Source organism: Pseudomyrmex gracilis, unplaced genomic scaffold (assembly GCF_002006095.1).
Source record: "Pseudomyrmex gracilis isolate BER0280 unplaced genomic scaffold, ASM200609v1 scaffold_228, whole genome shotgun sequence".
Taxonomy (NCBI): Eukaryota; Metazoa; Arthropoda; class Insecta; order Hymenoptera; family Formicidae; genus Pseudomyrmex; species Pseudomyrmex gracilis.
In genome coordinates this window covers 146,136-163,399 of record NW_018020812.1, presented here as the reverse complement: position 1 = coordinate 163,399, position 17,264 = coordinate 146,136, and the positions used below count along the sequence as shown (strand labels likewise).

At 33.5% G+C, this 17,264-nt stretch overlaps 3 protein-coding genes across 4 annotated transcripts; all 3 read right to left on the bottom strand.

The window, feature by feature from the left end:
• Nucleotides 1-1,596: 1,596 nt before the first annotated feature.
• LOC109858862 (succinate--CoA ligase [ADP-forming] subunit beta, mitochondrial-like) lies at nucleotides 1,597-5,110 on the bottom strand. Its single transcript, XM_020436532.1, has 7 exons — nucleotides 4,907-5,110; nucleotides 3,243-3,502; nucleotides 2,990-3,152; nucleotides 2,624-2,888; nucleotides 2,224-2,528; nucleotides 2,011-2,130; nucleotides 1,597-1,916 (listed from the first exon to the last, which is right to left on the bottom strand). Exons 1-7 carry the CDS (start codon nucleotides 4,970-4,972, stop codon nucleotides 1,746-1,748), a joined length of 1,350 nt encoding a protein of 449 aa, XP_020292121.1. The 5' UTR covers nucleotides 4,973-5,110; the 3' UTR covers nucleotides 1,597-1,745.
• Nucleotides 5,111-5,576: 466 nt separating this feature from the next.
• On the bottom strand, nucleotides 5,577-8,324 carry LOC109858848 (succinate--CoA ligase [ADP-forming] subunit beta, mitochondrial-like). Its single transcript, XM_020436510.1, has 7 exons — nucleotides 7,430-8,324; nucleotides 7,057-7,316; nucleotides 6,792-6,954; nucleotides 6,446-6,713; nucleotides 6,050-6,354; nucleotides 5,851-5,970; nucleotides 5,577-5,773 (listed from the first exon to the last, which is right to left on the bottom strand). Exons 1-7 carry the CDS (start codon nucleotides 7,478-7,480, stop codon nucleotides 5,591-5,593), a joined length of 1,350 nt encoding a protein of 449 aa, XP_020292099.1. The 5' UTR covers nucleotides 7,481-8,324; the 3' UTR covers nucleotides 5,577-5,590.
• Nucleotides 8,325-8,769: 445 nt separating this feature from the next.
• Nucleotides 8,770-16,079, bottom strand: LOC109858858. 2 transcript variants are annotated; one of them, XM_020436526.1, is made up of 5 exons: nucleotides 13,208-16,079; nucleotides 11,958-12,544; nucleotides 11,088-11,248; nucleotides 10,351-10,540; nucleotides 8,770-10,004 (listed from the first exon to the last, which is right to left on the bottom strand). In XM_020436526.1, exons 1-5 carry the CDS (start codon nucleotides 13,257-13,259, stop codon nucleotides 9,816-9,818), a joined length of 1,179 nt encoding a protein of 392 aa, XP_020292115.1. In that variant the 5' UTR covers nucleotides 13,260-16,079; the 3' UTR covers nucleotides 8,770-9,815. The 2 variants fall into 2 exon arrangements, with proteins under 2 accessions (XP_020292115.1, XP_020292116.1); XM_020436527.1 differs by having other exon boundaries at nucleotides 15,709-16,078.
• Between the last annotated feature and the right edge of the window lie 1,185 nt (nucleotides 16,080-17,264).

Below are 17,264 nucleotides of genomic sequence, written 5' to 3'. Positions count from 1 at the left end.
AGAAAAACAAACTGATCCCGGGTGGCACAATACGCGACACCAAATTTGTGAATAGTTGCGCGGATCGCAGAGATCGCAGTAGTACTTTATAATTTTTTTTTTTTTTTTTTTTTTTTTTTTTTTTTTTTTTTTTTTTTTTTTTTTATTACTGAAACTCCAATATCGACAGCATCTCAAACGCGCCGTCAAGTGCAGACAAGTGTGATGCAGAAATTTTGACGGTAACTGACGGTAGCACGTAGAACTATTCGCGTTCTTAAACCCGCCGCGAGAGGGCCCGCATTAATTAACAAACTGTTAACCGCGATTATTTATTTTATTTACTGTATGTATACATTTTGAATACACATTGTGTAAAATGTAATGTACACATATAAATTAAAACTATAATATATGAAAAATTTTTATTTAACATAATGCGCACAATATAAATTTTACACAAAGCAAAAAGTTATTTTCAAAATCGATATTATTCTATTTTGCGATCTAGTTTTTGCGATTATCTTTGTTTATCTTGAAGCACAATATACAAATTGACAATTTTGATCGAAGATGATCGAAGCACAAAATTATATCTTTTCACTTCAAACACACCAAACAGGTTCACTTCTTAACTGAGACAATTAGTACACGCAATTAGGATTTTGGAATAATTGATGAGAACGTAATAAAAAAAATAGTCAATTTTAGACACATTTTAACTGTACAATTTAATGAGAATGACAGAGAATAAAAACATACGGATACACTGTGTTTGCTCTCAAAAAGATCGTTCGCATATAATATTATATAAATCATATAAAAGTCTTCCTGATACCGTAGCACAATTTGTAACATATCAAACGGCCGTAATTGTTTGTTCAAGGAATGAAAACAAATTAAAATTATGCAAAATAATTTATATACATATATATACGTATGTATATATGTATGTATATATGTATGTATGTATATATGTACGTATATATAGAAAATATGTCTCAAAACTAGCGATATACATCTTATATTTTTGAGAATATATTCTGAAATTACATCGGTAGTTTTATAAGACACTTTGTACATGTATATATGTATACACATATATAATCTTACATACGCGCATATTATATGCCCGTCACTTTTACATTTCAGTTTTCAATATACGGCTGTTTGTGAAAAGTTTCCATCGTGAAACATTGGTGTATAATTTTTTTTTTATCAACATAACTTTTGAACACCCTGTAAAGCACACGCCTATGCGCACAGTACTTATATACTTGGAGATAAATATTAATATATATTACATAACTTATACAAATCTTTTAATACTGAATCACAGAACTCTGTTGCAGGGCGAACAAAGCGATAAAATTATACTCCATGAATACACTTCATGTTCACAGTTCTGTGTATTATTCACATCTATACAGAAGGAAAACAGTTGGATGTTATTGCATATATAAAATTGTTTGCACGAATATGTTGATAAATGCGTATATAAATTTTGCATATTTTTCGCTCTTTAAAATAATATTCTTTAGTATCCGTCAGATATATATATATATATATGTCGTCTTCATAATAAATAAGATTCGTGTCCACAAAACTGTATTATTATGTTTCATTCTCTCTAGTTACACAAAGAAATTAGTTATCATTGTTATTAAGTTATCACTTTCAGAGAGACGTTTTAAAATTGTTTTAACGCGATTGAGTACAATATATGATTTTTTGTAACATTATACAATTTATAAATTATTCGGTACCTATGAAATTGCAGGTATTTCGAAATTTACATTGAGATTTTCGGATTGTGCTAATTTAACGATAGTTGATAACTTTACTGCAACTCGGGCGGCTTCGTCGAGATCGTCGATCGGTACGATCTTCAAACCGGCGTTCGCGATCAGAGCTTTGGCTTCGTCCACATTGGTACCCTAGAAATCATAAAACGTAGTTTTATATAAATCTCATTTTATCGATCGTAATTATATTTACGAAATTAAAATATATATCGCTCATCGTGCATACCTGCAATCTAACAACAACGGGAATTTTCAAACTTAGTTCCTTGGTTGCGGCGATAATACCTTCCGCTATAACGTCGCATCTCATGATACCTCCGAAAATGTTAACTAAGAGAGCATGAACCTGAAAAATAAAATAACAAATATAAGAATAAAATATACATATATATAGTGTGCATTGAAATTATAGCAATATAATCAAATGTTATATACTCACACGTTCGTCAGAAGTAATAATTTTAAATGCTTCTTTCACTGCGGAAGTCGTTGCACCGCCACCGACATCAAGGAAATTAGCCGGTTCGCCCCCATGCAGTTTTATGATGTCCATTGTAGCCATGGCTAAACCAGCTCCGTTCACCATGCAACCTATGTTACCGTCGAGCGCGATGTAGTTCAGATCAAACTTCGCGGCTTCGACTTCCTTAGGATCCTCTTGGGACCAATCTCTCAGACTGAACAGTTGCTTTTGCCTAAATTCGGCATTGTCATCGAATCTGCATTTGCAATCTAGAGCAAAATCTGCGAAAAAAAATTGGATTTATAAGTGTAAAATTATATAAACAAAAATACATACGAAAAATCCAACTCTTAACTGTTGAAAAAATGAGACCTACAATTTCCATTAATGTCTTCAGCAAGAGGATTTACTTCTAGAAGAACTGCATCTTTCTTGAGAAATAGTTGGTAGAGATTTATGATCATATTGGAAATGTAATCTTTCACATTGTCAAGACCGAGCTTGCTAACTATACGTTCCGCCTGTTCCTTCGTAATTCCCTTATAAATGTCAATAGGTTCGTACATTATAGCGCCAGGATTTGTCGCAGCAACTTCTTCGATGTTTACCCCACCTTGACTGGAAGCTATTATGACTGGACCCTGAAATTTAGTTTAAAATCACACATATATTAAAGAATTTATTTTCCTTTTGCATTATCTAAATTAGCGTTTTTTTTTATTTTTATCATCTCAAGACCTACACCGAAGGATCTTTCCATCATAACGGCAAGGTAATATTCTTTACGAGGAAACATACGCTGCGTGACCATCACGGCATTGCATATCCTGCCTGCCTCACCAGTTTGCTTCGTGATCAGCAGTTTATTCAACATCTGGCTCGCTAATGCTTTGGCTTCTTCCGGACTGCAAACAACAACAATAAGCGTGTGTACGCAAGTAGTTTTTACTCTTATTACTTAAATACGTATAAACCATTTGTTATGTGATAATTACGTTTCACACATCTTCACTCCGCTAACGTTCGTCCCTTTGAAATGTCCCTTTCCTCTGCCACCAGCGAGCACCTGGGCTTTCAAGACGATGTCTTTCGTTTTCAAGTCGGCAGCAAGTTTGGCGGCCTCATCCGCAGATTTGGCGACGCCGAATTTCGGAGTAGGCACGCCAGCTTCATTAAGCAAACTGTAGCTAATATGTTCGTGTACATTTAAATTTCTGACTGGTTGTTTCACCAAATTGGTTTTGACCGTCAATATCTGAAAGAGAAACGGCAAAAAAAAACGATCAAATGAAATACGTTCATGATAAATTTTTCTTACATCTTGTAAGAATCTTATTTAGCATATCATGTAAATTTAAAAAAATCAGAGAACACTTACATATGCATCTTACTACTAAGTCAATAAAAAGTTGACATAAAACATCTATATCAAGAAATGATATTCGCGCTAAGATCGTAAAAGAAATGAGATAAGATGGTCAAAGTACATGATACATTAGTACTCTGCATCACATATATGTGACATTTAAAAATAAATGTGTACTTGAAGGCTGAACAGTGCCAATGAGAGACTACTGGCATAAACAACTTTATGGATATAATTGGCACAGACAATTGAACTTTATATGCGGTATTGTGTAACACAGAGGTGAAAGTAATAAGGTTGTAAATATTATGAAATTTTAGTTAAAGATCTTTCTTTCACAAAAGAATACATATTGAAGTTGTAAATTTTTTGATATTTAAATAATCAACATTGCGCTTGCTAAAACATTTTCATTTAAATAAAAACTGCGTTTGTAAATGCACTAAAACATGTTGTGAATAAAATATGATTTAAACATGAAAAAAAATTAAAAATCCAAACTTTATATTAATTATTTAATATAAAATATTTTTGTTATATAGAATCTAATTTATAAAAAAAATTGTTTTCTAATTGAAGAATTTGGTGGGGGATACAAGTTTCTCTCTCGCGCATTTAATGTCTGATTAATATCCGTTAAATAAATATTCTCAAGTTGCGTGTGTTTGTATCTTGACATTTGAAGCACGTGCGATAGCTGTGCTTCGAAAAATCATGTTTTAGAGGTCACGCGTTCCTAAACGGAAAGCAAATTCTAAAGAAACAAGGCGTGAAATCGATCTCTCGCGTTCTTACGCATACGAAGCATCAATCGTCAATGTTATTCGAAAATTCAAAATCATCATTTTAAAAATAGAACGATTACGCTCGGGAATAGAACAATTGCGTTCGATTGACAAGTGTCCCTTCCCAGAGCGGGAATAATCGAATAAACGCGATGAAAAACGAGAGCGGAAGTCACGTCCGTCGAGGAGACAACGCGCGCCGAGACTTTTTACGCGCTTATGCAACTGTCACGTCAATTTTTCGTCAAAAACCTGCGCTTCTCGATTCTTGGCTTCGAATTATCCGCGACCCTGGCGCTCAATTTAGCAGACTACACCGTTTAACATGGCGAACGGCCTTCTTATCTATCTGTCCATCTCTCTCTTCTCAGTCTTTCTCGCGTTTGCGTTTTCCTTTGTCTTTCTCGAACCCAATTACACGCGATTATCGGGAGATACTTGATGTATTTTCCTACGTGTGCCACACGCGCAATTAACGTACGCGCAAAAACCAGTCCACTTGACGTACCTTGGGACCGTTTAATCGGCTGAGACTCTCCGCGAGTGAGATCACTCGCGACAACATGGTAGCCATCTTTGCCTGAACGACGGCCGTGTACTGTGAGCCAACAAAGTTTCGCCTGGTTTCGCCCTCGTGGTCCCCACCTTCGATTGACGTTTCGCTTTGCGCGATGCGTATACACAGCACTGACGCGTTCGCGGAACCGCTAAGCGGACAGAGATACGAGTCACGACGACAGCGCCCAGCAAACGATTGAAGTCGATAATCTTTTCACCGGAAAAGTCTGTGTAGATTATATGGAGTTTGTTAACTTAACGGCTTTTCTTTTCGTTATTTTTGTATCTTCGTATCGTTATTATCTTTATTACCTTTGCTAAAACAATTTAAATCTCTGCTATAAAATTGTAATGCTTTATAATTTTCTTTTCTCTAAAAAAAAAAACAATAATATAACAATTATTAACATTTCTTTTAGTTTATTGTAAAAAAAACAAAACAATGATTGCGTGTTCTCTTACAACAATTTTATAATAAACAATAAACTGCATAACAAACGTTTATATAATTTTAAAAGAACATTAACATCTGTTATGTACAAAAAATATATCTCTCATAGGTATGTATATATAAATACATATAGAAATATTTATAAAATTGCTTAAAGGTAGTTTTATTCTTTTTTTTTTTTTTTTAGTTATTTCTCTTCACCGGTGATTTAGCACTGAAAGCAATATCTAAATTCAAAGAGTTTGCAAGATTCATCATCGACGCCATCTTAACGGACGTCGCTGCTGCTTGAGCAAAGTCATCCTCAGAAAATACCTTCAGTTTAGCATCTGAAATCAACTTCTTAGCTTTTTCCACATTAGTACCCTGTGGAAAATTAACGGATTTTAGCACAAAAAACGGCACTGAAAACGTTACAGCTAATGACGTGCAAAGACAATTACTTGTAATCGCACTACCACAGGTACTTTCAAGTGCAACTCTTTAGAAGCATCAATGATTCCTTGAGCGATTATATCGCATCTCATTATGCCACCAAAGATATTTACAAAAATAGCTTCTACCTGTATAAATATCAATCAATTTATAAATTGATGGCATTATTTATAATTCCGCTCACAATTAAATTTCACCGACACTTACATTTGGATCTGACGACAATATTTTGAATCCTTCCCTTACGGTCTCGACTGTAGCGGTTCCGCCAACGTCCAAAAAATTCGCTGGCCAGCCATCGTACAGCTGTATAATGTCCATAGTGGCCATAGCTAAGCCGGCTCCGTTCACCATACAACCAATATTTCCATCCATAGTTATATAATTCAAGTTGTGCTTCTCAGCCTCAACTTCATTCGGATCCATCTGGGTGGTATCTTTGAAGGAGAACAATTCTTTCTGCCGAAACTCGGAGCTGTCGTCGAAACTGCATTTGCAATCCAGAGCATAATCTGACAGATGTGTGTGTGTGATAGAAAAACAAAAGTACATATTGTTGCAAAAATTACTATGCATCTTCTTGTATACAAATTTCAGGCTTACATTTGCCGCATATGTCCTCTATGAATGGATTAATTTCAAGGAGCAAAGCCTCCTTCTTCATAAACAAGTCGTAAAGATTGCTCGCAACAATCGACGCGATTTCCTTGCTGTTTCCGGTAAGTCCTAATTTATCAGCAACACTAGACGCTTGCTCGGACGTTAAACCTTTGTTTACATCGATCGGTATATATGCGACAGCTTCCGGATTCGCGGCAGCGATTTCCTCGATGTTCACGCCGCCTTGCTTGGAGACTATTATCACAGGCCCCTTGCAAATTATTAAGCAGCAGTGAATTAACTCGATCAAATGTTTGATGTATAAATGCGACAATTTTCATTTACACACATCGAAAGCACGCTCCAACATCACAGACATGTAATATTCTTTGCGCGGAAACATACGTGTCGTAACCATCACGGAGTTGCATATTTTTCCGGCCTTACTTGTTTGCTTAGTTATGAGCAGTTTGCCGATCATATTGCTTGCTACTTCTTTTACTTGTTCGGCTCTGTAAGAGAGAACAGATCATCGTCAGTATATATTTTTTTTCTACAATTTTTAACAATCGTCTATTTAGTTTTTCAGTTTTTATCACATTGTTAATACTCACGAATCGCACATTACGACGCCACTGACATTAGTATCTTTAAAATGTCCTTTCGCTCTTCCTCCAGCCAGAATTTGCGCCTTTAAGACGAGATCTTTTGTTCTGAAACTTTTGGCCAGATCAGCGGCTTCATCGGGTGTTTTTGCCACCCCGAAAGTCGGAGTGGGAATGCCAGCTTCTTTCAGAAACGTGTAGGCAACGTGTTCGTGCACCTCTAAGTTTCGCACCGGTTGTTTAACGATCGGTGCTTTGCGCACTAACAGCTACAAATCAGACAATTTTTGAATGAACATTGTATATATACGTATATATATTTAAATTTTACTTACACAGACGAAGAAGTGAAAGAAAATTTAAAATTTAAAATAATTTTTACCTGTTTGTTTCTCGCGCACATTCCTACTATCGACGATATTATAAACGACATAATGACAGTTAGCTCTTCTCGGTGATATTTTATGTTGTGAACTTAACACGCGCGTACTCCATACATTTTTTTTATATCAATTTTTTTCATCAAATATTCATTAACTTGACATTTTGTTTCGCTTTGCAAAACTTGCTCGATCAGCTTTTGCTTTCCCAAATATATATATCATACATAAAAACTTCAGTTCACGAGAGGACTTTGGGCGCGACGACGATTGCTGAATGCTGAGTCGGGTGGGCAATGAGTTTATATTATATATGTAGATATGCTTGCTTCGTTTTTATTTTAACAGAGATAAGTTTGCTACAATTCATATGATCATACTTCAACTGACTTTATGCATGTTTTAAAAATATCCAAGTTAGTCGATCTGTACAACTGCGTCGTATTCCGCGGTTGTTATCGCTTCCTCTCTGTTTGATATAAAACAGTATATATATTATATAAATAATACATATATAAATAATATTATGACGTAAACTTATCATTAATCACATTTTCACAGATTTGTTGAATTAAGAGAAGAGTCAGGATATAGAGAAACTAAAAAATATGTATATTTAAAAATCTATAAAATTTTTCAAAGATTACCTGTTGAAAGAAAAAATTTGTAACTTTTGCTCCTCACATTTGTGTGAGAAATATGTATTATATTTATACTTCTTTCTGTTATTCTGTATTTACGAATGCAATATAAGTTTATTTTTTTAGAAGAGACTTAAAAATTATCTCTGCACGCGCGTGCGTTTCACATAGAACACGTTCAATAATTTTATATAAGCAATTTTAATAATAAGTAAACTACACAATATAAAATTAATCTAACAATTAGTTTTCGTACCTTATTTTTTGTTTAACTTTTTTTTACTTACGTTGGTTTTACAGTTTTATATCGCGCAATTAAATTATTACCAATAATTTATATGTTTAAGATGAAAAAAAGGATTACCTATTACATATGTGTGTAAGTTTCATATACTTACAGATTATGCGACATAAACACCGATATTTTTCAACCGCGTAATTACAGTGTAATCATACAACACTTTTTGACTAATGTTTAAATTCCTAATATTTTTATATTCTTAGAGACGATATTTAATTATTTAAAAAACCACTCAAATTTCTTTTCAATATAGACTTTCACTACTACTTTTATTCTTGACGTCACATTTCAATGTTTAAAAGGCCACTCAGATTTCTATTCATGTTTAAGACCAAAAAAGAGAATATACTTAAATTATACAGTCTGACATATATTTAATGTCAATTAACATATATACGTATAGTTTTATATTTTAAAAATTTTTATAAATTTTTATACTTTAAAAAGTTTATTTTCAAAATTTTTTCATAAAGAAATCAATTGTGCAAGTCGTACTGAATTGTTAATTCAGAAAATTTGAAAGATGTACAGTAGTTCCTAATAAAAAAAAATTAAGATAAATTCACATAATAAAAATAGATGTCTAAAAAGAAACGTCATACTATAAGAATTGTATCTCTACATTTTATAATCGATACTCATTTGTAATATCCATCAATTAATTCTTTCTATACTTTGTGTAATGCAATAATACCAAAAGATTTTTACATTTGTTTTTTTATTGCACAAAAATAAATTGTTTTACTAGTAACAGGTAAAAACTATACACAAATCTTATATTATTCAAATCATCTTGAGAATTCATGTGTAAGTACGATATTATCTCTCTTAATATTAAAAATAAACGGTACACGTACGTACATTGACGTAGTGAAAATATTAAGAGAAAGCGTTACTCTTCAAAAATAAATTGCAATTTGACATTGTTAAGTAAACAAAATTATATTAATATGCGGTGTGTATTAATGTATAGTGTCTATATACATCAATGAAAAGAAAAACAATTTATTTATGCGTTTTTTTCTACATTGTTAAAACAAAAGTTACTTTTTGTTTCTTAAAGAATTAATCAATATATGTATGATCAATAAATCTGTGTAATACAGTACTTTCCGGATAAGAGTCGTTGATTTGGGACAATTAAATTTGAGGAATCAGATTTATTTTCTCGAAATAATCCATAACAAATTTTTCAGTTGCTTAACAAACAAAAAAACGACAAGAGATTAAAAAATCAAGACTCCTGTAGTCTCAATCAATTCTTTGACGTCATAATTAATAATAGGGCTGCAACAAGTGACCCAAGCGTCTTAAGCTGAAAGTAAACTGAGCGATCGAATGAATTAAATTGTCTGGAAACTGTCATAAAATCAATAGTTTTGACAATAGAAATCAAGACGCGACTCCTATCCGATTAGCAGTGTATGAAGCTTGTAACGCTATCATTTAAAAGCTAAATCGATCGTTAAGAGTTCGCCCTGTGACGCCGAGATTTCCCGACAGGCTGTACATAACTTCGCTAAAACTACGATCGTCGACCTCGCCACTGGAATCAGACGAAACTATGTTGCGTGTGCGCGAACGTGATCGCGATCTCGATCTTGAACGTCGGTTGAACAACGGTGCTCGACCAATCTGAAATTTCAATATTATATTATGTACGTATATCTGAGAAAAGAGATTGTATAAATCTTAGAAAAAAAAACATAAAAATAGAATTATATGCTCGTGTTATATTTCAATAAGAAGGAAGGGAGAAGGCAATATAACAAGCTGTACACCTGATGATTGAATAAAATTTTTCTTTATTCAGAGAGTTGACAAACATAAGAGATTCCATAGTGGATCGAAACGTTTGTCAAATTTCTGAATAAAGAAGAATCTCACCCGAACATCAGTTCGTTATTGCCTTCTTCCTTCATTCTTATAAAAATAGAAGTATATAAATAAGAAAAAATTAAAAGAAAAAGAGAATATATACCATATTTAAACCCTGAGTGCTCTGTTTATATGGTGATCGTCCTCTAATCAATGGTCGTGGGCCACCAATAGCCGATGGGTGTCGAGTCTGCGGCAGAGTGAGCGGTCGTTGACGTATGGAGTTAGGAATATATTCGTTTCCTAGTGTACACATGAAGTTGACATTCGAGCTGGGTGTCAATCGAGAGGCGCTGCAATATTGTTGTTAGACAATTCTTTTTTATTTCTACTTGTTTTTTTTTTTTTATTTCTACTTGTATTTACATAAGTTTCGATGCTTTTATGAATAGGAGCGAGAAAACAAAAAAAAACTAAAAAGTAACATTTACAGATATGTTAAATAAGTTTTCAAATGATAATAACGAGATTTATTTCCTGACGATTTCCGACGGAACAGCGTCGCAGAATTGTGATTATCAGTGAACTCTGGAATGCTTACTCAAGAGAAAAATGACACGAGAGACGAAACGATAGCTCTGGTGAGAGATTAAAAAAAGTAGAATACACTTTTGTCTGATACTGTACTATTCGCATTGAAGACATTGGTGTGCATAAAACTGAAGAATTCAATATTAAATTTCTCTTCGTAATCTTTTGAACATTTATATCGAGAACATTATTTTTTGCAAATTTAACAATTTGCTTTAACAATTTATAAATTACAAATATAGAAAAGAGCGGTCAATTTATGTTAAGCATACCGCTTTGACGTAACGAATGAACAAATTTATACTTTACTTTATCCTCATCATTTTTTGCTCGTATTGTGCTCGCTTTTGTGCACGTGCAATTTGATCGGAGCGCAGTCCACCAGTTGTAAAACGACGTTGTGACGTTAATATCTGCTGTCTCCCAAGAGTTCGCGGTTGCGTCAAGAGTAGATTTTTCTGTCCGGGCATCTACAATTTATAATAAATTTATATATACACACATTGTTTCGGTAAATTACATAATATACGGAGTGTCCGGTAAATAGCTAATATAATCGTTTGTGGGCACACATAGAAGGAGAGAAAATTAGTACAATATTTAAATATTTAAATATTTTTTGTATGTAAAAATTATAATGTAAAAGAGAAAAAAGAAAAACCAATGATGTATACTAGTATTTACAACAAAATGTAACTTTCAATGTTGTTTTTTTCTTTATGGAGAACATTTTGTTTCTTTATGAAACTCATTCTAAAAGATAATTAAATAAATAAATAACAAAAATCATTATCTTGACGTTAGAATTATTTATTTTGAGAGCTATGCTTTTGTGGCTCATTATCATTGGCTCTCATTGATTTTTGTGATGTAATATGTATAAAATTATATGGTTGGTATATATTAATTCATTCCATGCGTTGTCGCGCACGTAACAATCGTGAGAGCGCGAAACGCTGGGCTGTCTTACGCACGTGAATGCATATGCTTACTTACGGATTTTTATTAATAAATTTCTTGTTAATTAAAACGAAATCTCGCGAGATAGTAAAAGACGTTTCGACTCAATATAAAACTTCCCGTATGAGTCAACGAACGATTATATGACCATTACCGGACTGTATTTGTATATATGTATATTTAATTTTTTTTTTAACAAACATAGAATATTCAACTTACTCTGAATTGATTTTGCAAATTCAATCTTTGATTTTGTCGCTGTAGCAACAGTTGTTTAGCTCGTTTTACACGGTTTCGGTAGGCGATTTGGGCAGGACTCTGATAGCCCAGACGGTTGTGAACAGAATTCGGATCTCGCAGATTGGGTAGGCTGTTCGCCTTTTGTAACGGGCTCTTGTTGTTCGTAAAGAAACCACCTTGGTTGAAGGTCAAGTTCGTTCGGCTTCTGTTGCGAGTCAAACCGAATCTATTGGTTCGGCCACGGCGCACGTTAAATGCACTTCTTGTGTTTTTCTTTTGATTTAAATTCAGATTGCTGCGCGATTTCGTGAGATTGTCGTTCTTTTTAAAGCGGTTCTTGACGAAACCGGGGCGAGCATTATTTGTATTATTCACATTGCGTTGCCAAGTTTGCTGTTGCTGTTTTTTTATAGCAGTTCCAACATTACGTTTGATTCTAGCGCCTCTTCCTCTGAATCCAGCCCGGCCTCGCGTAGCACCGCGATTACGCTTGATGCCACTGAGTTTTCCATTGGCCGCAGCGTTCTTTTTCTTTTTCTCCTTTTTCTCCATCTTTATGATCTCATCTTAAAAGGAAGAAAACGCGCAACATTTAATGAGGATACGGCAGGTAATTGATTCAAATCTGTAGATAACTTTAACTCAAGACACATTTTTTTTTTTTTTAAGGACAAAGTCGAACGTAGATATTATATCCTGAGAAGAAGGTCCCCAATAAATACGTATTGTTTAATATCTCTTTTCTATATATACGCATGGTATATTTCTGAGAAAATCCATGCTTCTAAAACTTTTTGCTTGAACACTTACTCTTTCGCGTGCACAATATAGAAATATATATTGTACATGATGTTTCTTTTTATAAATAAATAAAAGAAATGAAATAAATACATACGTATTTGTTTTAAAGCTATGACTTTTTATGCATATGCATTTGTAATATATATGAAAATTATAAGTCTATTTAATGTTATAACAAAATTTGCAAGGCAAGTTTTAAATTTTAAGCAAAAGTATGCTGAAATTCCAATAATTTAATTTAAAAAAACATATATAAGCTAGCAAATAGTTTACAGTCAATGCAAGTGAAAAAAATATATATATAATAAACTACATAAAGCTAAATTTGAGAAAAAATAAGTGTAATATTTACAAACTTTTTATTTAAAATAATAAGTACTTTTTTATAAAAAAATAATAAGTATTTTTTTGGAAAAAATATAATATACTTAAGATACGTAAGGTGCAATTTAATTTCTCGTGTCGAATTTTGATGTCCATATTAATTTTTATTCCTATTCTTCATTTTTCGCTTTATGAGTGACGATTTATTATCGCTCGAAAACGGTGTGCAATCGAAGAAAAGGATGATGCAGTTCATGATTCTCCGTTAAATTCATGGTACTGTTCTTCACACAAGAACTTTTACATTGCACTTATTGTGAATTGTACTGTTCTTTTAATATTATACGGATATCTTTTTATAAGCTGAACTTGTGACATCTTCTCCTTCCACCTTCCGTTTGACTGTTAGCTTTTTTTATTATTATTGCATTTGTTTTCATAGAGCCCATATAAATATTTATCACATATATATTTCAAAAACTTTGTTTTAAATATAATAAATCAACTTGTATATTCTATCCTTGGGAGTATGTGCCAGCAAATTCCGCATTTTGCCTCTTCATCATTAAAAAACGGTGCGTACAGAGTACCTGCATTTTTAAAAAGATTGTCCAGTAAATATTACACCAAAGCTTTATTGCGGATCAAACATCATCGAGTAATATCTCAGCAAGAAATGAGATCGGTATTTAGTTTGGATTTATCCTATAATTCATTTGTAGTTCTACCGATAGAGATGCTAAATAAAATAAAATTAATCTCAATCTTCATTATGTGCTCTTGCTACACAAATTTCTTGTTTGGTCGACGAAAAGTGAAGTTGTCATCATGAGTTCCGTTCCAAATTCGTTGTATGTGTCGCTTTTTGCCCGCTCGCCAGTTACAGTCGTCGATAAATGTAAGAGATAAAAATACAGAATTACGCAAGCTCATGTGTTCGCCGTACAAGAAATCTTCGTGAGGAATGAGTCACAGCTGCGACTATTTGGCACGATCTCTTATCGAGACACTCTAAAATCCGGAGTTTATCTCCAACACTTTTTTTCTCTCATGAGATTTATTGAAAATCACCATATTTAAAGAATTATCCTCCAGGAACGATGTTTATTTTTATCGAACAGAAATCTCGTTTAATTTAATTTATAAAGACTATTGTATCATTTCTGGTATCGATGTTGATTTATACAATTCCTTTACTCTTATTTCCAGAATTAAGTTTTTTCTGTGAACAACGAGCATTCGATCTAGCACTTCTCTTGACAATGCACTTTTTGGGGAAGAGATTTTATAAACTTCCTGGGAAGATGCAATATAAAAGAAATTATCCACTTGTGATTGATCTCTGATGATTCAGTTGAGATGAAGAAATCCATCGTTGAGTAAAATTCAATTGGAGATGTTATTAAAGAACTTTATTCCAATGGTGAATTGTTAATCCTTGAACAATTTATAAGAATATCTGGCAAATTATATTTAACTGATGATATATAGATGCCAAAATTGAGATTGTGTAATATACACAAGTCAATCATACAATAACTTTGTGTATCCATTTATATAGTCAAAATTCTTGATAATTAAGAAACATAGTAGCATAAGATTATATATCAAATTATCTATTCAGAAATGAAGCAATTTCTGGCAGAAGATATATTTTTAGAATATAGATCTTAAATTCTTCTTTTTTTTGACATTTTGATTCAATTTACAATAAAATTATTCATAGCTGCTTCGTAGATGCGCTTATTCTAAGGCATCAGTTAAATCTTTCTGAACAGTATGTTCTCGGCAATCATAAAATACATACAAGTATTTAAGACGAACATTGGACAGATCTCTCCTTGAAAAGTTGATGTCTTGATGTTAGTTCTTGATGTGAACAAATTGTTTCCCAGTATTTTGATCCTATTTTCTATATGTAAATCTGTTAAATTCTATTTCTTATGTACTGACTTGTTTCTTCTTGTTAGAAGATTGGAAGAAGAAATATAAATTATTTATAACAGTCTTCTATATAGGAAGATATTTTCTGACAAAGCATCAATCTTCCTTATATCTCAATTAAATTCCTTCATTTTGCAAATCTCCTTTTTGAAGACTAAAGAAATTATCGGCAACTGCGGAGTTGTAAAACCGCTTGAAATGGATGATGTCTTCCCACATTGTCTTGTATTTTTAGATAGTTTATCTTTTTTTTTGTCTGAAGAACATGCAACTATACTTGTGGAACAATTGACAAAGACAATAATTGCATAAAACCAACAGCACGAAAAGGCCAAAAGGATCTTGAACTATTTTTTATATGCTCTTCTTTAAAGTGTTAAGCATATCTCGCATTCTGCCGTTCTGGTGGAGGTTACATCAGTGATGAATAGTAAGACAAACGTAATTTTTCCGTATCATCTTTGTTCGCCAAGTGACGGGAAACGATGAGAACGTATCGTTGTCCAAAACGTACACGTGAACAAAAACAAATGCAGGTACTCTACGTTTACGTACGCCGACGCCATTTTATTAGTCGGAGGACAATATGCTGCGAGCCGTACATGCTCTCACCCGGGATTACTGGCAAAACCATTAGATTGTTGGAATTCTGGCCACTTACCGAGTGACATATTCACTTTTGCATCAATTTCGGACATTTTTGTAGTTCTGTGAGAGTGCGCTTTTCTATGACGTTCTCTTTTAGTCGCCTTTTTTAGTTTTTACTATTAATGCGATACGTGCTAAGATCTCGCACGTATTTTACACGTAATATGCCGTTTGAATCCGATAAATGTCCAGTTTGCTGCTTCTTGCTGCCGGAACCTCGTGAAAGCCGTTCCACGTGGATATGGTAACTAACAACCCGATAGAAACGAGACCATGCGAGATTTATAGCACACACATCACAATCACAGTCGCACAGAAGCAACTTGAGCCAACTCAATGCCATAAACCAACTGAGATGAACGGAAAGAAGCAGCCGTAGAGCCATAAATTGGTTGCGTTCAGCAGAACTTAACGCTTAGCAAGCGCTTTGCTATTATTACTTGCCATTGGCTTGTACTCTCATAGTTTTGTTAGATTTACAAGAAAAGGCCAATCACAGACAATAAGCGCAAAGCGCTTGCCAAGCGCTGAGTTCTGCTGAACGCAGCCAGTGTTAAAAGAAAACGTTAAGGCCTGTTCTACAATACAGTCGTGTTGTATTGTAGAACAGGCCTAAGATCTGTTCTTACGACTTACAGCTTAGGCCTGGTTTATGCGGGCCTAAAGAGCCGTCTACAATGGAGAGTTGTAGGCCGTAATAGTAAGAAATTGACCAATCACAGACAAAGTACAGAAGAATAATCGATTGTGATTTGTCAATTTCTTACTGTTACGGCCTACAACTCTCTATTGTAGATGGCTCTTAAGATTTTAATATTTCTATTTATTAACAGAAGCATAACAGAATATAACAGAAGCATTGAAATCCTATAGTTGAACTGTACCCCAATTCCGGCATAAATTAACAGTTATTACCCGCATAAACAAGGCCTTATTTGCCCGCATAAACCAGGCCTTACGACTGTATTGGGTGCGTTCAGACAACTCAACAGTTGAGAGATCATCACTTATGATAGGACTATTCTTCAAAATCTGCTGCGGTTCCAAAAGTATGATCCAATCAAAAGTGATTATCTCTCAACCGTTGTGCAACTGTTGAGTTGTCTGAACGCACCCATTGTAGAACAGGCCTAAAGCCCCTTGCACAATGGAAGGAATAGCGATAGCGATAGAAATAACACAGTTTTTAACACAGAATTCAAACTCGTCGGAAATTTTATCGCTATTGCTTATTCCGATTTTCTGATCTGCATTGATACATGTGTAGTTTTGTATGTTAGATTCCGCTGTTCCTATCTTTATTTTTAAATATAAACTCTTTAAAACTTTTGTTATTTCTATCGCTATCGCTATTCCGTCCATTGTGCAAGAGGCTTAAGGCAGTAGGTCAGATAAGCTATGCCACTTTCAGTATATATGTTCTAAGGTATATATCTAACTAAAAAAAACTTAAAATATAAAGTGTGTGATACTCTAAACACTTACCTTTTTAAAAAAAGGTAAAAACAGGCGCCAAGTACACGCACAACACGTATTGTATTTTAATTAAATTAGTTTTTTATTTATACT